General features: G+C 44.5%; 1 protein-coding gene across 3 annotated transcripts; it reads right to left on the bottom strand.

Moving 5' to 3' along the window:
• Positions 1–8,995: 8,995 nt before the first annotated feature.
• LOC140908636 (protein CLN8) lies at positions 8,996–24,754 on the bottom strand. Of its 3 annotated transcripts, none has more exons than XM_073336188.2 (3): positions 24,307–24,754; positions 12,943–13,595; positions 8,996–11,656 (listed from the first exon to the last, which is right to left on the bottom strand). In XM_073336188.2, the coding sequence occupies exons 2-3, from the start codon at positions 13,483–13,485 to the stop codon at positions 11,333–11,335; spliced, it is 867 nt and encodes a 288-aa protein (XP_073192289.1). In that variant the 5' UTR covers positions 13,486–13,595; positions 24,307–24,754; the 3' UTR covers positions 8,996–11,332. The 3 variants fall into 3 exon arrangements, with proteins under 3 accessions (XP_073192289.1, XP_073192291.1, XP_073192290.1); XM_073336190.2 differs by lacking the exon at positions 24,307–24,754 and adding an exon at positions 18,166–18,939; XM_073336189.2 differs by lacking the exon at positions 24,307–24,754 and having other exon boundaries at positions 12,943–17,479.
• Between the last annotated feature and the right edge of the window lie 382 nt (positions 24,755–25,136).

The following is a 25,136-nucleotide window of genomic DNA, read 5'->3' as shown; positions in this document are numbered from 1 at the left end:
GAACAGCATATAGAGCATGCTGTACAGGGATTGGTTCCTAAAAGGTAGCCAAGCCAATCATGAAATGCATAATGCAATGTACAGTAAGGAATGCAGGTCTTAGTAATGACGTATATAAGGAAAAGTTTTGTCATGTAACTTTGGATTTGTAGTGAATCCTGCATCCACCCCTGCATTTAAGCCTGGCCAGAGTGTGCATAGTGTTGCTATATGTCCAATAAAAGGTACCTGAATGAAAAATTCTGAAGTCAAACTGAGTTTTTGGGAACCGAGTGAAAGAGGGTCTCAGGGGATTCAACATGCTTGCCCTGAAGAACTTAGAATTAAAAAAGACAAAAGAGACAGGGTGGGAGAAAGAGATATAGGAACATAACTCCTCTTTGCTTCCCAGGTTGCTCGGGAGCAGGCAACACTCGCATGTATGCCAGAAGGTCTGATGCTGTCAACAGTAGAGGAGATCCTGAGTATCCCAATGGTGATGTTGCATAGATGAGAATCCTTCTATTTCTATGGAAATTAACCTTGGTGGCATTTCCACCTGGCTGGGCCCTGCACATGCACACACACACACACACACACAGAGTCTGACTGTAACAAGAAATAACTAGAAAGTTTAGGACGTTCTAAAGAAACATTTCCATGAATTATAACTGAATACAGACTAACACGGCTGCTACTCTGAAACCTGAGTTACTATGTTTAGGTGTATAGAGAAGAGAAACATTTTTCTTCTGATTCTCTGAAGATCTTCCTTTGTCAGGATTCTCAGTCCTGGGTCATGGCACTCAAGGGAGAGAGACAGGCAGAACTTTCCAGTCTCTCAAGATTTCTGAGCTTCCTAAGGGTAGCAGTGGCATGTAGAAGTGTGTACTTTCCTTCCTTCCCTCCCACTGATGGTTGAAACACTACCCCTGAGCTTAACTGCTGCTCTTGAAACTTTCCCTTCTCCTCCTAGTTAGAGCTGAAAGCAAAGGTTCCCCAAAGAACAATAAATCAAGCAACAAAAAACTGAACAATCAAGACCTTAAATGAACAGAAAAATAACAGCCTGAAACTGGAGAGATAGACACCACCTCAAACAGATCTCCCTCCAACCTCTGATGGAGAGGAGTGAACAGATGAGGATCTATCAAGAAGATACTTTCAGAGAATCAGAATCAGCAGGTAATTTGTCTAAAGAGAGCATCTAGCTAGGATTCTCAAGATAGGGAGTAAGCAGCTGAGGAATACCACAAAACCTAAACAACAACACTAAATGTTGTCAGCAAGAACTAGGCCAATGCAAGCAATGTGAGGAAGAGGATGACAGGTCTCATGTTCTTTTTGGGAGCTAACTCTTAACCTGTATGGTGTATCCAAAACACAGCAATGTGGCCAACTTAAATTAGGGGACATTCAAAAGAAATAAACCCTAATGGGTGAGAGAGACTGGGCTTGTGAAGTGGGATTCCCTCTCCCCTCTAAAGCCTGAAACCAAGAAACAGGGTTTTTTAAATGCATGGAGTGAGGATGCTGTACATTTGTCCAAGATGGAATCCTCCTTGGACACACAACAGAGACTTCCTTACCTGAGATCAAAGGACCCCAATATGGCCTTCCAGATTTAGGCCTGCCAGATTGCATTTAGCAGTAGTACAAACAGGAAGCCATTTTTATATGGTTCACTCAGTTCATTCACTGCCCAAAGAACTGGTGTCAATTAAACAAATAGAACCCTTGAACATAAAGCATATGGAAAAGGACATCTCTGGGATAGACATATGGCCATGGAAAGAGAATAAGTAACTCCTGATGTCAGATAGGAGGGATTGTGGCTGGAGTATGGTGTCTTCCAGGAATTTCATCAACCATTGATGAAACGGTTCCTAAGAAGCTGGTATGAACTAGTGCACATTATAATAGCTTCAAGGGTGCTTTAACATGTGCTATCCCCAGTCAAACCCAGGATTGGGGGAAGGAAAATGGCTGAAAGTCATCTTTGCCCCTCACCTCCTCTGCACCAAGCACAGCTTCCACATCCCTGAGGATCTGACTCTATTTACCAAGTATGATTGGACTTCTCACAGTATCTTTTCTTGACAAATTCTCCAAGAGTACATGAATGAGGGATTGAGATACCTAAGGCTCAAGTATAGCAACAAGTAGAAAGCAGGGCTGTCAATTAATCACAGTAAACTCACACAATTACCTAAAAAAAATTAAGCACAATTACAAAAATTAATCACGATTAATTGCACTGTTAAACAATAGAATACCAATTGAAATTTATTAAATATTTTTCAGATGTTTTCTACATTTTCAAATATACAGTGCTCACTTTATATTATTTTTGTTACAAATATTTGCACTGTAAAAATGATAAACAAAAGAAATAGTATTTTTTAATTCACCTCATACAAGTATTGTAGTGCAATCTCTTTATCATGAAAGTGCAACTAACAAATGTAGATTTTTTTTGGTTACATAACTGCTCTGAAAAACAAAACAGTGTAAAACTTTAGAGCCTACAAGTCCACTGAGTCCTACTTCTTGTTCAGCCAATCGCTAAGACAAACAAATTTGTTCACATTTACAGGAGATGCTGTTGCCTGCCTTGTAACCAATCTTGTTTGTCTGAGCAATTGGCTGAAGTAGGACTGAGTGGGCTTGTAGGCTCTAAAGTGTTACATTTTTTTATTTTTCAGAGCAGTTATGTAACAAAACAAAATCTACATTTGTAAGTTGCACTTTCATGATAAAAAGATTGCACTACAGTACTTGTATTAGGTGAATTGAATTGAAAAACACTATTTCTTTTGTTTTTTACACTGCAAATATTTGTAATAAAAATCATATAAAGTGAGCACTGTACTGTTGTAATTGAAATCAATATATTTGAAAATGTAGAAAACATCCAAAAATATTTAAATAAATGGTATTCCATTATTGCTTAACAATGCAATTAATCGCGATTAATTTTTTTAATCGCTTGACAGCCGTAGTAAAAAGGATGGCAAAACGTGTAAGCAGGGTTGAGAAATTCAGTTTAAAAACAGATTTCAGTTATGAGCTTTTAAGATGTATTTTGCAACTTAGTAAATTATGTAACACATTCATGAAATTTGCTCCTTATGCCATGACCAACCCGGGAAAAATATGTGATTTCTCTGCAATTTAAGTAGACCACCTTCCTAACAGAACACAATTGTTTTATGACCAATTTTTTTTTACTTCTGACAAAGTTAACATTCCAGGTGTGAACAGAAACGACTCCTATGGACATAAAAGAAGGGGGCCAGTGCTAAAGGAATAAAAACACAACAACAACAGAGGCTTACAATCCTTTAGCACCATGTTTAAGCATCACTGAACCCTCATTTTTTTCAGCTGTAGAGCCCTCTGGATACACCTACACTGCATTTTAAAACCCACAACAGTGAGTCTTTGTGCCCCGATCTACAGACTCGGGCTTGCGCTATGGTGCTAAAACAACTGTGTAAATGTTCAGGCTCAGGCTGGAGGTTGGGTTCTGAAATGCAGGAAGGGGGTGAGTTTGAGAGCCTGAGCCGCAACATTTACAGCCCTGTTTAGTGCCATAGCGTTAGCTGGAATCTGTAAACTTGGTCTCAGAGACTTGCTGCCACTGGTTTTAAAACTCAACACAGACACATCCTAAGAGTCATTAGGAATCAAACGTGTGAACACAATTTACAGGGTACAGATCAAAGCTGCAGCAAACCAGCCACTATTGGCCTCCTTCTCAGTTACACTAAGACCACTTTACACTGCCTGGAAGTGTAAAATCTTTAAAAAAGGGAAGAAGGAAGATCCTGGGAACTACAGGCCAGTCAGCCTCACCTCAGTCCCTGGAAAAATCATGGAGCAGGTCCTCAAATAATCAATCCTGAAGCACTTGCATGAGAGGAAAGTGATCAGGAACAGCCAGCATGGATTCACCAAGGGAAGGTCATGCCTGACTAATCTAATCGCCTTTTATGATGAGATTACTGGTTCTGTGGATGAAGGGAAAGCAGTGGATGTATTGTTTCTTGACTTTAGCAAAGCTTTTGACACGGTCTCCCATAGTATTCTTGTCAGCAAGTTAAGGAAGTATGGGCTGGATGAATGCACTATAAGGTGGGTAGAAAGCTGGCTAAATTGTCGGGCTCAACGGGTAGTGATCAATGGCTCCATGTCTAGTTGGCAGCCGGTATCAAGTGGAGTGCCCCAAGGGTCGGTCCTGGGGCCGGTTTTATTCAATATCTTCATAAATGATCTGGAGGATGGTGTGGATTGCACTCTCAGCAAATTTGCAGATGATACTAAACTGGGAGGAGTGGTAGATACGCTGGAGGGGAGGGATAGGATACAGAAGGACCTAGACCAATTGGAAGATTGGGCCAAAAGGAATCTGATGAGGTTCAATAAGGATAAGTGCAGGGTCCTGCACTTAGGACGGAAGAACCCAATGCACAGCTACAGACTAGGGACCGAATGGCTAGGCAGCAGTTCTGCAGAAAAGGACCTAGGGGTGACAGTGGACGAGAAGCTGGATATGAGTCAGCAGTGTGCCCTTGTTGCCAAGAAGGCCAACGGCATTTTGGGATGTATAAGTAGGGGCATAGCGAGCAGATCGAGGGACGTGATCGTTCCCCTCTATTCGACATTGGTGAGGCCTCATCTGGAGTACTGTGTCCAGTTTTGGGCCCCACACTTCAAGAAGGATGTGGATAAATTGGAGAGAGTCCAGCGAAGGGCAACAAAAATGATTAGGGGACTGGAACACATGAGTTATGAGGAGAGGCTGAGGGAGCTGGGATTGTTTAGCCTGCAGAAGAGAAGAATGAGGGGGGATTTGATAGCTGCTTTCAACTACCTGAAAGGGGGTTCCAAAGAGGATGGCTCTAGACTGTTCTCAATGGTAGCAGATGACAGAACGAGGAGTAATGGTCTCAAGTTGCAGTGGGGGAGGTTTAGATTGGATATTAGGAAAAACTTTTTCACTAAGAGGGTGGTGAAACACTGGAATGCGTTACCTAGGGAGGTGGTAGAATCTCCTTCCTTAGAGGTTTTTAAGGTCAGGCTTGACAAAGCCCTGGCTGGGATGATTTAACTGGGAATTGGTCCTGCTTTGAGCAGGGGGTTGGACTAGATGACCTTCTGGGGTCCCTTCCAACCCTGATATTCTATGATTCTATGATTCTAAGTATGAAGGAGCCTTGAACTGCTGGAGAAGAATAACATGGCCTCAATCCCTATCTCTATAGTACACACACTTTATTATTTTGTCTACGAAAAAAGAAAATCAGTACTATTGTAAATATTCTTCTTTATTAGATGTTTACATAAATGGACCCTTGATACACACAAGTGTGTACTTTTGGTCTGTACAGGTGTAGGAGAGGGCTCCGGGCTGAGGCAGTGGGTTGGGATGTGAGAGAGGGTGAAGGCTCTGGCTGGGTGGTGCAGGCTCTGGAGTGGGGCTGGGGATGGGGGGGGGGGTGGAGCCGAGGGGTTAAGAGTATGGAAGGGGGCTCCAGGCTGAGGCAGAAGGTTGGGGTGTGGGAGGGGGTACGGGCTCTGGGCTGGGGATGCGGGTTCCAGGGTGGGGCCAGAAATGAGGGTTTCAGAGTGTGTGAGGGGGCTCCAGGCTGGGGCAGGGGGTTGGGGTGTGGGAGGGGGTACGGGCTCTGGGCTGGGGATGCGGGTTCCAGGGTGGGGCCAGAAATGAGGGTTTCAGAGTGTGTGAGGGGGCTCCAGGCTGGGGCAGGGGGTTGGGGTGCAGGGGATGTGAAGCTGGGGGTGTGGGCTCTGGAGTGGGGCTGGGGATGAGGGGTTTGGGATGTAGGAGGGGGCTCCGGGCTGTGATCGAGGGGTTTGGAGGTGGAGCAGAGCTGGGGCAGGAGGTTGCGGGGGGACAGGGGAGAGGTGCAGGCTCCGGGCAGCGCTTACCTCAAGCAGCTCCCAGAAACAGCCAGGCGGCTCTGTGCACTGCCCCGTCCGTAGGCACCGCCCCCGCAGCTCCCACTGGACACGGTTCCTGGCCAAAGGGAGCTGCAAAGCCAGCGCTTGGGGTGGGGGCAGTGCACGGAGCTCCCTGGCTGCCCCTATGTGTAGGAGCCAGAGGGGGGGCATGCCGCTGCATCTGGGAGCCACGTGGAGCATGGCAGGCAGAGAACCTGCCTTAGCCCCGCTGCACCGCCGACTGGACTTTTAACCGCCTGGTCAGCAGTGATGACTGAAGCCGCCAGGGTCCCTTTTCGATGGGGTGTTCCGGTCAAAACCAGACACCTGGCAACCCTATTTGTAAATAATATGTAGCTAGTACATAAAGAAATAGAAGAGTAAAGTGTGATAAGCTTGCAGCTGCAGCTTTGCTTACTAGCACCGTTTGTAGTACAAGGATAACTAATGATCTAAACAGGGCCTGGTTCACACAATTAGTAAGCCAAACATAAAACGTGTGATACAATGTAGAACAAGCGTTCTCAAACTTTATTGCGTCACGACCCCCTTTTGACAACAAAAATTACTACATGACCCCGGGGTGTGTGGGGGGAGACAAAGCCCAAGCCCTGCTGCCTTGGGGAGTGGGGGGCCACAAAGCCAAAGCCCAAGTCTTCAGCCCCAGGCAGGGGGCCTGTAACCTGAGCCCCGCCACCCAGGGCTGAAGCACTCATGTTTCGCCTTGGGTGCTGGGGCTCAGGCTTTGGCCCCAGTTGGGCTCGGGCTTCACTCCTGGCTCCAGCAAGTCTAATGCCAGTCCTGGCGACTCCATTAAAACAGGGTCGCGACCCGCAGTTTGAGAACCACTGATGTAGAATGTAATGCATGTGTTAGTCTGTTTTTGAATAGATAGGTATAAAATCTGATTTATAGCTATGTACTTTGGAGTTGTGATGCACCCTAACCTACCTCCTACACTTGAGCCTGATCACCTCAGGTGCAGATTTCTGAAAAGCCAATCAAGGAACCTTAATGATGAATCCCAACTTGAACTGAGTTTTTGGATTCCACAGAATTGGATAAAGTGTTCTCCCAGAACTGGACCAAATGTTCTGGATAAGTGGAATGGAAAAGGTCATGCGGGGTGACGGGGGAAATCCCAACAATGCTATTTTGATTGTTATTTGTCATATCAGACACCAAAACAGAGCATAATTCTACAAAACCATAGTCTAGTGAATGGGACTACTTGCATGAGTAAGTGCTTACAGAATCATCTTGTGAAGAGAATTGCACCGTCAACTTCTGAAAAGAATTAGACCACATTCTAAAAGGTCTGTTATTCCTGAAGCTAACTAAGAGGGTAGGACTGAGAGAAACAACCTCTTTATTGTCTCTCCCAGCATCACAATTATTATTAATTGTATAGCCCAGAATTTTCAAGCTTGGGGGCATAAAATTAATAAAAACTTCCTCCACATGATGTGGTTAAAAGAAGCTGAACATTTTCTTTCATTTTTATTTCAAAATATCCATAATCACAGATCCATTTTGATGATGCATTAGACTAGATTGCCATGACCGCTGGACACAGCATATCCTGTGAATATGGCCAGAAAAATAGCTGCCCAGAGAATATCTTCTAATTTCACATAACCTAACTGGAAACTCTAGTGGGAGTTAGAAGAGGAACCATGGGGATTGTTAGCAGCATAAATAAAACAATCCTACAGAGATGCTTTGCCTTCCTGCTCCTATAATAAATCACACAAATGAAGATATTATCCCCCTAGCTATAGAGCAAAAGAATGTTGCTTATTTATAGTCTCAGTTACACCAGAGGAAATCCACAGGGCCTTATTTCCCACTGCCTTGCATCTTGGACCACTGAGAGTTAAGGATGCTCATTTGGTAGCATTTTACACTCACTCTGCACTTATGTTCTTATTATACACCTTGGCAAAGTACAAGGAAGTGGAGAATCAGTCTCATTAACGTCAACATATTTACATTGGGGCATAGGTGCAAGGTGTGCTGCAGCACCCCTGGTTTGAAGTGATTTCCATTATACACATGGTTTACAGTTTGGTTCAGTGGATCACAGCACACTCTGTTCTAGCACCCTGCACTGGGGTGAAGAGAAACACCCAGAAACCTTCCTTGCTCAACTCCCCACAAAAAAAGAAAGCAAAACACCTCCCTTTCACCCAGCACCAGCACAGTTACAGACAGACCTCTAAATATAGTGGTTTGCAGTGTGAAATTCCCCTGACTACATGCAATAACAGTTTGGGACTACAATGAGGTAATGCTCACCTGACTCTGAAGGGGGGGGCAAAGCCAAGAGGGAAGAAAGGACATGATAAAAGGGAGAGACAATTGCCATGCTCTTCCTCTCTCTTCCACCTCCATCTTCAGACACTACCACCAAGCAACTGAAGTGCTGATCAAAGGGGAGAGCCTGGCTGAAGGGCAACCAGACAGCCTATGGTGAGAAGCATCTATGTTTGTAAGGGCACTGAAAATGTTAAAATCAGCTTAGAATGTGTTTTGCTTTTATTTCATTTGACTAAATCTGACTTGTTATGCTTTGATTTATAATCACTTAAAATCTATCTTTTGTAGTTAATAAATGTATTTGCGATAACAAGCCTGGTACATATCAATTTCTTTGTTAAATTGACAAACTCATATAAGCTTGCAGTGTCCAGTGGGCATAACTGAAGGTTCCTAGGGTTGTGCCTGGGACCGGAGATATTGGCTAGTGTCATTCAGTTGCACAATCCAAGTAGTGGCTCACCAAAAGTGCTAACTCACGTAGCTGGGAGCAGCTTCCAGGCTAGAGGCTATGTGTGAACAGCCTGGGAGTGGGGATTCTCACAGCAGAGCAGGGTAAGGCTGGCTCCCAGAGTTGAGAATTGGAGTGACCGAGCAGATCACCAGTCCAGATTTCACCAGGGGAACGTCACACTATGTTGACAACAGGGGGCTCTACTACCCCTGAAATGGATCTTAACTGGCTCCCGGTGGAGCAGATTACGGTCATACCAGTGAAAAAGGTCCACAGTAATTATCTTCAATACACAGCAGTTTATTGAGAACGAATTACAGAAGTGGTAAAGGGTTATATTAAACACATAACTCCTATGTGAGACATTAAGAGCTATACATTAAGAGCTATACATTCCTCTTAATGAGTCTCTCTTTCACAAACATACATAAAAAGGCCCTGCGCTGGTCCCACACAGTTCCTGCTTGGCAAACAGAGAAGGTGGTTGCCAATTTTATAGACGGCTTCTTCTCTCCTGGTCTGTTTTTCTCAGCCCTCTGGTCTGTCTCGGATTCCCTCGAGGCAAGGTCTTGGTTGCCTTGAGGCCCCTCTGGTTCACAGTCCTACTCGAGCCCACGGAACAGAGTTTTGACTACTCTGTCGAGCAGCGGTGCTTCTTCAAACATCAATTAAGGAATCCCAAACACAGTAATTTACTTTGTTTGACTCTTATACTCTTTTTCCTCAGAGGAGTCACATGCCTTAAAAGCATGCCCAGTGGGTGTGTGGTGACTAATTTTTACCTAATTAGTGTTTTAGAAGGAGCTGGGGGTGGTGGTACCAAACGAAGATCACCCCACTTTTACTCATCAGTCATTCACTCTGGCTCTCTGTGTGAGTCCTTGCGATAGGGTCACTATAATCAGGTCGACCTGTGCTCCATGCTAGAACTTTATACATGTGATATTTATTTTTGCATGGGTCCATATTTGCTGACCAATAGGTTCAATATTGATTGTACACGCAGACTTTTCCAGTTTTTTATCAAATTTGCTTCTGCTTAAAGGGAACCTGCTCCCAGGATCCTCTGCAGCCCTTCAGCCATGTTTAAGTTATGGCAGGTTATGCTCTCACCGTTCATTCCATATGGCCACACCAATTTGGCACCATCCCAACAATGCTATTCCCCACTCATCACTCAGTTCAGTAAACATTCCTTATGGAGCTGGAATATATGAACAAGTACATCTTCAAAATTGAATCAAAATGTGTTGTGTCACTAGACCTGGGTCTTTATAGACCTGTTCAACAGCCGCATTGCCAGGTTTCCAGACCCTTTTTGGAATGTGACACTGCTAGGAGGCTGGCTAGAAAGACCAGATGATTTTACAGGAAGGCATTTCATTCAGCCTCCGAAGACTCTGTCCTTGCACTGAAGGTGCTCACAATGGCTGAGACAGTCACAGATGAGGACGTAAATGCACTAGAGGCATACATATGCTCAATTTACCATTTGAAGATGAACATTATGACACTTACAGAGATTCATGGTAGATGTTTAAAAAAAAAGCAGAAAAATGGAGAAAAATTGCCATTGACAAGAGATGCATTTATGTCTGCTATCAAGAGGGCAAATTATCAAGCAATGGAATGGCTCCAGAATGACTGCGTGCATCTAAAACTTACCCTCTCTTATTGGGGACAGATAGGTCTTGGAGGATGCACTGATTGTACCAGTTATGCATGAAATACCATGCACTCCTAAATCAATCCTTCAGCTAATCAAAATCTCATGCACAAAGACAAGATTCTCAACATCTTGCAGATGTCTGGCCAGCTGTCTGCCTTATACAGAAATGTGTGAGAGTGGAATGGATGAGTATCAATGTGATAACGTGTCTATCACTAGCCCTAGACAGTAATGACACTGATGACAATGTTGACCAATAAATATTTTCAATCCTCCATGTCAAGACTAAACTTGTTAGGATTGCCAAAGGTCAGTGTCTTTTTCATGCAAGCAATGCTTCCTTGTGTTAAAGAACAATTTTAAAAGTTGATATTTCAATATTTTCTCCAATATATATCTACCTAACTTTTTTGGGTTTGTCATGTTTGGTACCATTGTGTTCATGGGAGAAAGGGCTTTGAATAATAGGTAATTTGACCCATTTCTGACAAAGTTCTATCATAAAATTTCCACCAACTGGGAGGACCTGGAGATGGGGAGCAGGGGAGAGGAAAGTCAGTGAATCCCTCCTGCCATGCTACAGACAGTAACATCATTGAAATTATGATTCTGTAGATTTTTATGAATCAAATGACACCTCCCTTACATTTCTATCATTAATTTGCCCCTCCCCCCCAGAATGAGATTTTATTACATTATGCTCCCAGACTAAAATTACTGGCATAAATCCTGACTGAGTCAAAGAGTGTGTGTGTATTTTAAAGATGGACAGCAACAATTTTAAAACACTTTTGACAAATGAGTATAATACACTGATAGCAAACTGCAAACAGATCAATACATTCATAGACTTCTTGTAAGCAATTCTATTTTCATGGACTGGCTAGTAAACCTGCACCATTTTTTCCTGGACATATTTTACTGTAACCCGAATAGCTGTTGCAGAACTATATCCTCTTCTTTTGGAATGTTTCACTATTTAAATTTTCATAGGATGCATTTTTCACTGCGGTTTTTGGAAATTTCCTGTCAACTGGACTAAAGAGCCGCTGAGTCGATTTGAATATCCAGTATGGATTAAGTATTAACGTAAGTGTACTTAAACCCATGAAAAAAACAATAAAATATGGAAGTCCCAGATTTTCCACCACATCATTCCAATGGGAAATACACACCCACCACATGTGATAAATAAGGACCATGCGGCAGTGAAGCATATGGATATTTATCCATTGGTTTGCCTTCCAAAAAAGGGTATTAGCGCAGCCAATCTGGAAGAGACAACAACAAAGAGAAAGAAATGAGATTGCACCTTCATGTTAAGGCAGTCAGAATTTTCTAGAAATAAGAGACACACATATTTAGTTTTCCTGTTTTGTTTAGTGTAAACTGCCATACAAACATTCTCTCAATTATTTTTCTCTAGACTGCTAAAAGATTGCACATATATATGGCACCTTTTGTCTAGCAGAATTCTAAATCACTTTGCATAATACCGCATCAGTCAGATGCAGCCAGCTGATGATGGAGGAAAATGATCAAAACAAAACACATGTCACAAAAGTGTGCAAGGACTAGCAGGATCTTGGAAGTTTTGGCCAACACCACTCAGGTAGACCATGACTCTCAAATTGCTCTAGCATCTACACATGCAGAAGGGTTGAGGTGATCGTGCCAGGACTTGTGGCTGTAGTTCTAAAGAGTCAGGATATTTTAGGATTTAAGTTTAAACCTCTAAGACAGTGGTTCCCAAACTTGTTCCGCCGCTTGTGCAGGGAAAGCCACTAGCGGCCCAGGCCAGACCAGTTTGTTTACCTGCCGCGTCTGCAGGTTCAGCCGAACCTACAGACGCGGCAGGTAAACAAACTGGCCTGGCCCGGCCCGCCAGGGGCTTTCCTTGCACAAGCAGCGGAACAAGTTTGGAAACCACTGCTCTAAGACACACTCTTTGGAACAGATTATGGTTTGGGAAGCAGGGCCGATTTCCTCTCTCCCTACAAGCATGGCAGCTCTTCTCAAGGCTGTACTCCCTCTCTGCATCCACAGAATATACATAATGTACATAAACACTTGTTTGTGTGTGAGCACACATGGACATATTTTTAATCTCCAGCAGATATGTAATGGTCTGCATTAAGCTTGTTGGAGGTGATCACACATTCTCATGTTACTATTTTCAATCTTAAAAAAAAAAATCTTTTAAAAATAGAGTTTAATCACCTAATCTTTGCTCCTGTGCACTAGATCCCAACTAGTGAGTCTGTAAACTAATTTCTTAAAATTTCTTTCTTTTTGTTTCTTTGCTACAAAATGGGTAAAAAAAAAAGTTAAAAGATTTTCCAGAAAATATTTAATTATTGTTAGGGTGTTATAATTAACGATTCCAATGGACACATCACTTCAAGTTTGGAAGAAAAATTTCTTTCTTGACCCCAGAACTAATCTGCCATTTTAGAGGCCAATATTTCTTTGTTTGCTGATTTGTTTTGAGGAGGAGGAACTATGAGGACTATGATGGTAACTTCTCTCACCCATAATTAATACAGCAAGTTCTTACCCTTGCAAGAATAGAGGATATGCAGTATGAAGGAGTGTTCATCTCAAGTAGCAGACCCATCAGGGGTAGATAGTGTCCAGACTTTATGTTAATTATCAGACCAAGAAGCCCACCAAAGGCAAATAAATGATGAACTCCTTCGAACACATCAAATACCCTGAAAACAATGTTAGACACATTAAAAACGATATTTTCAAGCAAGAAGTAGCCAGCGGCTATTAAGCAATGAAACCAGCTCCATTTTTGCTGTGAATACACTTGGTCAACTTGAAAAACTGGATCTATAAGCAAGGCCCACAAGCCAGCTCCACAACTCTGAACTGCAAATAGGCCACGTGTGATATTCATATTCCAGAAGATCTTCTGCTTTGTTGACAAAGTGCAATAAGTGGCACTGATCCATGAGGACAGCCAGTGAGCTATAAGAAATACTCCCAGGTAACTGAAAAAACCAGCTGCTAGTAACTTCAAACGAACTTCCCACAGAACATAGTTCCAGTCATAAATGGCACTGAACGTTGCACCATCATTTGCAAGATTCATTTCTTCTTCTATTATTCAAAATATCTGGAAGGAGTCTGAAGTGTCTTACTCACACGTTGGTCTACTATAAGACTACTGAGCCTGGGCTGTTACACAGAGCAGAAACCCATCTGCAAATAAATAAAATAAAATAAAATAAATAACTCAATACTTGCAGAGAATGGTTGTATGTGTGTCTATATGTGATCTCCCCATTTATGAAAGCTCGCTAGTTTCACTACAGTTTAGCATTTGTTACTGTTTCCACTAGTATTTCCCAACAGTTTAGAACTGACATAAAAAAACCTTGGTCAAGGCTGATAATTAACCTTCAGGGTCTCAACGAGGTACATAAAAGAGAAGATGAGCTATAGAGAGAGACTCCCTGTTTCCTTACTTGCAGAACTATTCATGCCAATGGATGTTACAGTCACAAAACATTCACCTTTTGTTCCCTAGTTATGTAAAAATATAATACCTTTTCCTTATCATTTTCCTTACTGGTTTTTATGTAGACTGCATACTGTTCTTTGTCTTCTTCAAGATTTCCATTGCCTTTATAAATCATTCCACAAGAAGTCCGTCTGGCTGAAGTGTTTTGCTAACACTACTGACAACACATTTGTAAAACAGCTTATATGCCAAAATCATTCCCCCCACACCTTCCTCACGTAACAGTTGAAATCTGCTTTATGACCAATGTTTTTTACTTCTAACAAAGTTAACACTCCAGGTGTGAACAGAAACAACTCCTACATAAACATAAACAAAGGAGGCTAGTGTTAAAGGGAGAAAAACACAACCACAGCTGAGGCTTACAATTCTTTAGCAGCATGTTTAAGCACCACTGAACCTTCATTTTTCACCTGTAGAGCCCTCTGGATAGGTCTACACTGTATCTTAAAATCCACAGCAGTGAGTCTCTGAGCCCTGATGTACAGAGTCAGGTTTGCGCTATTGTGCTACAGACTCAGGCTCCTGCTACGGCGCTAAAAACAGCTGTGTAGATGTTTGGGCTCCAGTTGGATCTTGGGTTCTGAAATCCATGGAAGGGGTGAGTTTGAGAGCTTCCTGCAGTAACCATTGGCCAGGAATGGCGAACCATGGCCACTGGGAGCTGCAGATGGCTGTGCCTGCAGTCAATGTAGTCAACAGTCAATGTAAACACTGTCTCGCGGCCCACCAGTGGATTACCCTGATGGGCCGCGAGCGGCCCGTGGGCTGCAGGTTGCCCACCACTGGGTTAGTGCCATAGCATAAGCTTTGGGCTCTGAGCCTCTCTGCCACTGATTTTACAAGGCAACATAGACATGAGGTTTTAGGAATCTATGAGTCTTTAGGAACAAACGTACACGCCCAGTTTACAGGGTACAGATTAAAGCTGCAACAAACCAGCCACTATGGGCCTCATTCTCAGTTACACTAAGGCCACTTTACACTGCGTGGAAGTATGAAGGAGCCTGGAACTGTTGAAGCAGAATAATGTGGGCTAAATGTAAATGAGAACTGAGCCCTATCTCTATAGTACATGTACACACACTTTTTTTTTTAAGACAAAATAATATCAGTAATAGTGTAAATATTTTTCTTTATTATATGTTTACATTAACAGAACTTTTGATACATGCAAGTGCATAGTTTTTGTCTGTTATAATTAGAACTTTTTAATCTTTTTCTGTATTAATTCATATTATGAAAAATAATTAAAACTTTTCAAAGAGTACAAAAAGGTAACCCTGCTTCTTACAGTTCTCTCTTCTGTGAGGTGTTTTAACTATGTATGTAGCATCACAGGTAAGCACATTTGTATGCCTTGCATGCACAAAATAAAACCAGAAATAAGGAAACAGGACAAATGGACAATGGACAAAGCATGAATTCACAAGTGCCCTGTAAATAATAAACAGGAAGTAGATGAAGAAATAGTCAGAAAACTAGTAAAGTATGATAAGCTTGCAGGTGCAGCTTTGCTTACTAGCACAGTTTGTAGTGTATGGATAGTTCATGATGAAGGATACAATTTGGTCATGGAGGTCATGGATTCCATGACTTTAACAGATCTCCGTGACTTTGGCAGGGCTCTGTCTGTGCATGTCCCCCTCTCCGCCCTCAATGTGGCGGGGTTCAGGCTTCGTCTGTCAATCCTTTGCGGTATGGCTCAGGCTTCAACTTCAGTCCCACCGTGACCATACCTGATTTTGTACATTTTTACCATGACTGTGAATTCGGCTTAATTCTACTGTGACAAAATCATATCCATACTCATGATCTATACAGGGCCTGGTTCATACAATTAGCAAGCCAATCATAAAGCCTGTGACACAGTGTAGAATGTAATACACGTGTTAGTCTGGTTTAGAACCTGTATATAATCTGATTTATAACTATGGACTTTGGAGCTGTGATGCTCCCTAACCTACCCCACTATACCTGACCTGATCACTGGAGATGCAGCTTTATGAAATACCAGTAAAGAAACCTCAGTGACACACCTAGATTTGAACTGAGTTTTTGGATTCCAGAGAACTGGGTGAAGTGTTTTCCCAGAACTGGACAAAGCATTTTGGATAAGCCGAATGGAAAAGATCTCAGATGGAATCTCAACAATGTTGTTTTGCTAGCAAATTGGAACATCAGACACCAAAAAAAAATAAATAGGGCATAATACTACAAAATCTTATTCTAGTAAACAGGACTACTTGCATGAGAAAGGGCTTGCAGGATCATCTTGTGAATACAATTGCATGGTCAACTTCTGAACAAAATTAGACCACTTTCTAAAAGTTTTATTTTTCCTGAAGCTAACTAAGAGGGTAGGACATACAGAAGTAACCTCTCTATTGCTTCGTCAGCATCACAGTTATTATTAATTGTATAGCCCAGAATTTTCAAGCTTGGGGGCACAAAGTTAATTAAAACTTTCTCCACATGAGGTGTTTCAAAGAAGATGAACGTTTTGTTTCTTTGTTTTAAAACATCCATGCCCCAGGTCTATTTTGCTGATGAATTAGACTAGATCGCTGTGACTGCTGCACATAGCACATCCCGTCAATATGACCAGGGGAAGAACTAATTTAACATGGTCTGACTGGGACCTCTGGTAGGAGATAGAAGAGGAAGCAATATGGATTGTTAGCAAAACAAGTAAAAAGCTTCTACAGAGATGCTTTCCTTCTCTACTCCTCAATAGAATAAATAACAGAAAAAGAGGATGGCAGCCTAATAGCTAGAGAGCAAAGGAATATTGCTTATTTATATTCTCAGAGGGCCTGATTCTGCTCTACTTTAAACCACAGTAACTCCACTGGCCCTTCCTTCCCACTGCCTTGCATCTTGGACCAGTTAAGAAGAGTTAAGAATTCTAATTTGATAGCATTTTACATTCACACTGCACAGATGTACACAACTATGCAACATACAAGAAAGTGGAGAATCAGGCCATTAACATCATCATAGTTACATTGGTGTGACGAGAAAGCCCTGAAAACCTTCATATCTCAACTCTCCATATAAAAGACAAAGAAAGCAAAATGCCCCTTCCCTGCCCTCCCCCTGCCCAGCACAGTTACCTACAGCTCTCTAAATACAGTGATTCACAGGCTGTGTGAAATTCCCCTGATTTCAAGAAACAGCCTCTCTCCTGGAAATAGGGTTGCCAGGCGTCCAGTTTTCAGCCGGAACGCCTGGTCGAAAAGGGATCCCGGCACCTCCAGTCAGCACAGCTGACCAGGCTGCTAAAAGTCCTGTTGGCCACAGTGGGGCAGGCAGGCTCCATGCAGCTCTACACAGCTCCTGGGAAGCAATGGCATGTCCCTCTGGCTCCTAGGTGAAGGGGCGGCCAGGGGGACTCTGTGTGCTGCCCCTGCCCACAAACACCGTCCCAAGTGCCAGCTCTGCAGCTCCCCCCGCACAGAAGCCAGAGGAACATGCCAGCTGCTTCCTGGGAGTCGCATGGACTTCCTCCATCCCGGGAAATGCCGGGGCTGCCCAAGGTCAGTGCTGCTCAGACTCCGCACCCCCCACACACCCCAACCTCCTGCCCCAGCCGTGAACCCCCTCCTGCACTCCAAACCCCTTATCCCTGGCCCCACCACACAGCCCACACCCCCAGCCGGAGCCCTCAGCCCTCCCACACCCCAACCCCCTGCCCCAGCCCGGAGCCCCCTCCCACACTCCAAAATCCTCAGCCCCACTCCCCAGGCTGGAGCCCCCTCCTGCACGCCAAACCCCTCATCCTCAGTTCCACCCCAGAGCTCGCACCACCAGCCGGAGCCCTCACCCTTTTCCGCACCCTAAGCCCCTGCCTCAGCCCCCTGAAAATGAGCAAGTGAGCTAGGGTGGGGGGAAAGCACAGGAGGGACAGAGGGAGTGGGGACAGGGCATCGGAGAAGGGGCAGAGCAGGGGTATTTGGCTTTCTGCAATTAGAAAGTTGGCAACGCTATTCTGGAAGTATGATGTTTTCTCAGTATTTAACTAAAACCAGCAGGTAGTTAACACCGTCTAATCCCCACTTCCTCCTCCCACAAGAAGGAACAGTACAACAGACAGAAAATATTTGCAAAAGAATCAGTACAGGAGGGGAAAACAACAACAAAATACCAATATGCAGGTTCTCCTAGGTCCACCCTTTACATTCAGTAAAGTGAGTGCTGTAGTTAATTAAGCCCTTCTCCAGGCACCACCCTTTGCATGCTACTTACCGGCTAGTCTGTTTCGGTTGTTCTACAGTTTCTCCCCGCAGCTTCAGTGTTTTCCTGTCATGTGCTCAACAGCAGTGAATTCAGTGAAGTCAGGCCTGCTTCTTCCACCTTTGCAGAGTCAGCTAGGTATAGTCTGACTTCTATATTTGGGAGGCTGGCTCCAGATAGGCCAGTGCGGTGTGCGTAGCGAGACAGGCAAATTCTGGACCTGCCCACAGGGGTGTCATTTCAGATTGGACAGGGGGCACAATTTTAACCGTGACTCCAGGGGCTACTTAGGCAACTGAAAACGCTAACATTTTTCCAGATAATAACTTAGCAATATCTGACAGGAGCACTGTATCTAATTCTTATATCAAGAAAGAAAATTAAATAAATATTAGACCCACTCAGCTCTAACACTAATATGTTCTGACATCTTGTGGCAAGCCACTTAAGGGTCACTGGTTAGGTTTAAAATTGTAATGTATATTCTTACTCAGATACTTTTACTAAAGTCAGAAGGGACCATTATGATCATCTAGTCTGACCTCCTGCATATTGCAGGCCCCAGAACCTCACCCACTCACTCCTGTCATAGAGCCAGAACCTCTGGCTGAGTTACTGAAGTCCTCAAATCATGATTTAAAAACTGCAAGTTACAGAGAATTCACCATTTACATTAGTTTAAACCTGCAAGTGACCCCATGCCCCATGCTTGGGGCTGGGGGTAGGGGAGGGAGCTAGGGGGCAGAGAGGGGGTATGGGCTCCTGGGTTAGGGTGCAGGCTCTGGGGTGGGGCTGAGGATGAGGGGTTTGGGGTGCAGGAGGGGGCTCCAGGCTAGGGGGTGGGGCCGAGGGGTTCGACGTGTGAGAGGGGGCTCCGGGCAGGGGCAGAGGGTTGGGTTGTGGGAGGGGGTATGAGCTCTGGGGTATGGGCTCAGGGGTACAGGCTCCAGGGTGAGGTCAGGGATGATGGGTTTGGGGTGCAGGAGGGGGCACTGGACTGGGGGTGGGTGGGACCGAGATTCAGAGTGCAGAAAGGGCTCAGGGCTGGACAAGGGGTTGGGGTGCAGGACGGGGGTGTGAGATGCGTGCTCCGGGATGGAGCGGGAGGGGGGTTCCAAACTGGGGCAGGGCATTGGGGCTTAGGGGGCGGGCTCTGGGCAGCTCTGGCTGGTGCAGTTCGCAGGGGCTCCATGACATGCTGACCTCAGATGGCCCCTTAAATAGCAGCCTTACCAGTTCTTCCCCAGCATTTCCTGGGGATGAAGGAAGCTGGATGTGTCCAGGATTCACTCCCACCGCAGATTCCCAGCCAATGGGAGCTGCGGAGCCAGCGCTCGGGGTGGCGCTGGCAGGAGGCGGCAGCATGCATAGCTCCCCTACCCCAGGCCGCCCCTCCGCCTAGGAGTCAGATGTGCTGCCGTTTCCTGGGAGCTGTGCGGAGCTGGGCATGGAGCCTGCCTTAGCCCCGCTGTCTCCTCCCCCCGCACTGCCTGGTGCTTGCTACCTGTAGCAGTTACTCATATGAAAGGGATTATAAAAAACTGCTATCTAATGGAGCAAATTCCTACAGACAGCAGTTTCTCGCACTATACCAGCAAAGTGTGTGGTCAGTCACAGTCTGCGGACTCTGGGAATCCAGAGCTGCAGCTACTGCTCCCTGTGCGGCAGAATACTTTCCCCAAGCAGCAATTTTGCTCCCTTAACATCATAATTATCTGCTGCTGCTTGTCACAAGTGTGCTGCAGCTTTTCAATCTCTAGTGCTTCCTTTACCGCTTTTACTTGCAGTGTGGAATTCTCAGTCTTGCACTGAGTCTTCTCCCTAAGGCAAAACTCCAGTTGCTGCTGAATCTGATTTAAGGACTCTTCCAACATTTTTGATTCCTCTAACCATAGGCGCCAACTCCATGGGTGCTCTGGGGCTGGAGCACCCACAGAGAAAAAATGGTGAGTGCTGAGCACCCACCGGCAGCCCCCCATCAGCTTCCCCCCACGCCCCTAGCACCTGCGGCCCGTCGGTGGGCCCCACAGATCAGCACTTCTCCCTCCCTCCCTGCGCCTCCCGCCCACTGCGATCAGCTGTTTCGTGGCATGCAGGAGGCTGGGAGGGAGGGGGGAGGAGGAAGGATGTGGCACGCTCACGGGAGGGGGTGGAACTGGGCAGGAAGAGGTGGGGCGGGGTAGAGAGGGGCTGGGAAGAGGCAGGGCAAGGGTGGAGCTGAGTGGGAAGAGGCGGGGGTGGGGCCTTGGGGCAGACCGGGGGCTCAAGCACCCCCGGCACTTTGGAAAGTCGGCACCTGTGCCTCTAACTTCTGCATTCTTAAACTGTACTCCTTATTCAGGGGACCCTTGAACTTGCCCACTGCCCTAATTGGTTCTGGGGTGTAAAGTCTCTGAGAAAGAGGGGTTGTCCCTCTCATAGTACAAATCAGAGGAGTCCTTGTCCCAAGGGTTGGTCCCTTCCTCTTCGTTGCACAATTTAGGGAAATCACCATCAAAGTTTCTTCCTTTGCCCCTTTACTCGCTTTACACCTCTTTTCTCGCTTGCAACGCACTTTTCAGAGCACATTTCTGGCACGGACCAACCATTCTTCTCTTTCGTATCGGTGGGCACAGCTCTTACTGCAGCTTGCCCATCTGATGCTTTTTGTTTCCATGCTGTCACTTCCTGCCTTAACTTGCCCTATTCTAGCAGTGCATCATTCGCTTCTTTCTGCACAGCTACAATCTGAGCTCCTTGTGTTAAGATAGTTGCTCTTAGAGTGTCAGCCTCTACTTTCAGCATATTAGTGTCTGCTTTTAAGTTAGCTGTTTCGGCCTTTGCATTAGCTACTTTCTTTTCTTTCTCCTCTGATTCCTTCTGTGAGGTATGACTCTAGCGCTAACATATGCTATGCTTTCCACATATTAGCCTCCACTCTTAGACTAGCCAATTCCTTGTCCTTGTCTTTTAATGCCTACATTTCTGCCCTCAGATTGTTCACTAATTCTTCTTCTTCTAATTCTTCTTTCCTCATCCTTAGGCTAGTCACTTCTTTATTTAGGATCACAGCTACCATTTGCAAATGTTGTAGAGAAGGAGTTCTCAATCTTTTTCTTGCCGAGGCTCCCTCCGACATGCTATAAAAACTCCAGGATGCAATGGGAGAGGCTCCAGGCTTCAGCCACCAGGAGGCGGGGAAGCTCGGGCATAGGCAAAGTTTGACTGATATTTTGGAGGAGGGGGCAGGGCCTGGCGGGTCTCGGGCCAGCTCCACATGGTGGTGCCCAAGGAGAGGGCATCACCTCCACCCCCTAAATTCATCCCTAGTGTATCTAGACTGCCTTCAATTCAATCACACAAGGGAAGGATTTGACCTAATTTTTGTACATAGTTCGGGTGACCATCCATCCCATTTTTAACAGGACAGTCCTGTATTTAAGTCTTATTGCAGGTGTCCCGCCTTCTTTTAAAAAAATGGGCAAATGGTCCCATATTTCCTGATCCCCCTGCTGCTCAGTCAGTGGTCAGTCAGCGCAGCCCCAGCCGTGTCCTGGCTTGAGCCCTGCTGGCCCCTGACCCCCAAAATAGAAGTCATACTACGCCTATGCCCGAGGCCACCCCCTCCCCCAGACCCCTGAGCCCCCCCTTTCCCTGCTGGACTCTGGAGTTTTTATAGCATGTTGGGGGGGGGGGGGGGGTTCTGCATAGTTCTGATTGATTGCTGTGGAATACAAGCAATTTTACAAGGTGTTCCATATTCAGCATAGGGAAATACGGTCACCCTATACATAGCTGGAATTATTTTTAAAAGTTTACAAGGTACAGATTAAAGCTTCAACAAACCAGCCACTATGGGCCTTATTCTCATTTACACTAAGGCCACTTTACACTGACTGGAAGTATAAAAGAGCTTTGAACTGCTGGAGCGGAATTATGTGACCTACATGAAAATTGAGCCCAATATCTAAGGTTCATGTGAACACATTTAATTTTGTCTAGAAAAAAAAAAAAGAAATTATTCATTATATGTTTACATTAACAGACCTTTGATACACACAAATATGTACTTTGTTGTAATCAGAACTGTTTTATCTTTTTCTGTATTAAGTCATATTATGAAAAAATAAATACAACTTTTCAAAGTTTAAAGAAAAGACAGCCCTGTTCTGTGAGGTGTTTTAATTATGTATGCAGCATCACAGGTCTGCAGGTTTGTAAGCCTTGTATGGACAATGAAAATTAGAAGTAAGAACACAGGACAAATGGACAATGGACAAAGCATGAATTGACAAGGGGCCTTGTGAATAACATGTAGCTAGTAGATAAAGAAATGGAAGATGCGTGATAAGGTTGCCTCTGCCGCTTTGCTTACCAGCACAGTTTGTAGCACATGGATAGCTCATGATGATCTATACAGGGCCTGGTTCACAAAATTGGTAAGCCAATCATAATGCCTGTGATACAATGTAAAATGTAATCTGCATGTGTTAGTCTCTTTTAGAATAGGTGTATAATCTGATTTAAAACTATGTACTTTGGAGTTGTGCACCCTAACCTACCCCACTACACCTGACCTGATCGCCTCAGGTGCAGCTTTCTAAAATGCCAGTAAAGAAACCTCAGTGACAAGCCCAGCTTTGAACTGAGTTTTTGGGTTCCAGAGAACGGGATAGAAGTGTTCTCGCAGAACTGAAGTGTTCTGGATCAGTTGAGTGGAAAAGGTTTTGAAGGGAATCCCAACAATGTTGTTTTGCTTGCAATTTGGAATATCAGACACCAAAGGGCATAATTCTACAAAGCCTTAGTCTAGTAAACGAGACTACTTCCATGAGAAAGAGCTTGCAGGATCATCTTGTGAACAAAATTGCACGGTCAGCTTCTGACCAGAACTGGACCACATTCTAAAAGGTCTGTTATTCCTGAAGCTAACTAAGCGGATAGGACATAGAGACACAACCTGCATATTTCCTCAGCCAGCATCACAGTTAATATTATTAACTATAAAAACAACAAGGAGTCCTTGTGGTACCTTAGAGACTAACAAATTTATTTGGGTATAAGCTTTTGTGGGTTAGAGTCCACAAAAGCTTATGCCCAAATAAATTTGTTTGTTAGTCTGTAAGGTGTCACAAGGATTCCTCGTTGTTTTTACTGACACAGACTAACACAATTACCCCTCTGAAGCCTGTCATCATTAACTATATAGTCCAGAATTTTCAAGCTTGGGGGCATAAAGTTAACTAAAACTTCCTCCACATGTAGTGGTTAAAAGAAGCTCAATGTTTTCTTTCACTTTTGTTTGAAAATATCCATGATCACAGTTCCATTTTGCTGAAGCATTAGACTAGATTGCTGAGACTGCCAGACAGCACATCCTGTGAATATGGGCAGGGGGAGAACTGCCCAGAGTGTATCTCATTTCACACAGTTTGACTGGGAGCTCTAGGGGGAGGCAGAAGAGGAAGACATATGGATTTAGCAGCATAAGTAAACAGATTCTACAGAGATGCTTTGCCTCTCCGCTCCTTATAGGTACACAGCAAAGGAATATTGCTTATTTATATTCTGAGAGGGTGTGATTCTGCTCTCCTGAACAACTCCACTGGCCTTTCCTTACCACCACCTTGCATCCTGCATCAGGGGGAGAGTTAAGAATTCTCATTTGGTAGCATTTCGCACTCATCCTGCACAGATGTAGACAACTAGAGAATGTACAAGGAAGTGGAGAATCAGTCCATTCATATCAGCATAGTTACACTGGGAAAGCCCCAGAAATCTTCCTCTCATATCTCCACAAAAAACGAGAACGAAAGCAAAACGCCCTCCGCCGCAGCACCACCACTGTTACGTACAGCCCTCTAAATACAGTGGTTAACAGGCTGCATGAAATTCCCCTGACTTCATACAATAGTCTCTCCTGGAAGTTTGATATTTTGCAGCATTTAACCAAAACCAGCACTCAGTTAACGTTATCTCATCCCCATTTCCTCCTCCTCACAAGAAGGAACAGCACCGTACAACACACAGAAAATATTTGCAAAAGAATCAATAAAGGAGGGGGAAAGAACAACAACGAAATAACCATATGCAGGTTCTCCTAGGCTCACCCTAAAATGAGTGCTGTAGTTAATAAACCCCTTCTCCACACAGCACCCACTGCATGGTACTTACTGGCTCGTTTCTGCTGTGCTTCCAACTGCAGCAGCGATCAGCCGACTGCAAGATAATGAAGTCAGGGCTGCTTCTTCCACCTTTGCAGAAGCAGCTGCAATGCAATAGCTTGGCGCCTCAGCTCCTCACTACAGTAAACAGCCAATATTGCTTTTCGCTTCCTCCTGCCCCACCCTTTGTTTCGGCCTGACGTAAACCATCGCTCCCTCCCCGGAGGGGAAAGTGGAGCGCACCAAATACCCCGCTTTGGCAAGCGGGACTTTGTGGTTGTTCACAGTTCCCCTTGGAACTTAATTTGCAGTGGCAGGAGTGGGGTCAGACCACAGTCTGCCCTGGTGCTGCAGCCAGGTTTTGTGTTGCACTGAGTAAAAGGGCGATCAACTCCACTAGCGAGTCCTAACAAAACATTGCACAGTGGGCTGTGTTAGTCTCCACAGCCCCGGTTAGTCTCCTTTCAGTTTCACTTTGCGTATCTTATGGCCTAGCAAATGATGCAGTGTTCGGGTTCTTGCTTTTTTTAAAAAAATCCTAATAATTCTGTTAATATTAGGTTTTGTTTATTTATTTCTGCTAACGGAACTTAATTTTGGGGCTTAAACACTGTCCTTTTAATTATTAGGAAATTTTAGAAGCCAACATGTCTGTGTGACACTGAGATGGTCCTGATCAATAGTTTCCAAGAGCACACTTTCAATCTCAGGACACCTACAGCGTGAAATTCACCTCGTACAGGGGTACAAATAAGGCTCTAGCTAACAGTGATGAGTACTCAGCCTTTAAGTAGGCAAAGTGAATTTCAGCCCTGTTGAACAAGCTTAAACTAGCTTTGA

Source organism: Lepidochelys kempii, chromosome 3 (genome assembly GCF_965140285.1).
Source record: "Lepidochelys kempii isolate rLepKem1 chromosome 3, rLepKem1.hap1, whole genome shotgun sequence".
Taxonomy (NCBI): Eukaryota; Metazoa; Chordata; order Testudines; family Cheloniidae; genus Lepidochelys; species Lepidochelys kempii.
Note: the sequence above shows the minus strand (reverse complement) of the source record. Positions and strands in the feature narration are given on the sequence as shown.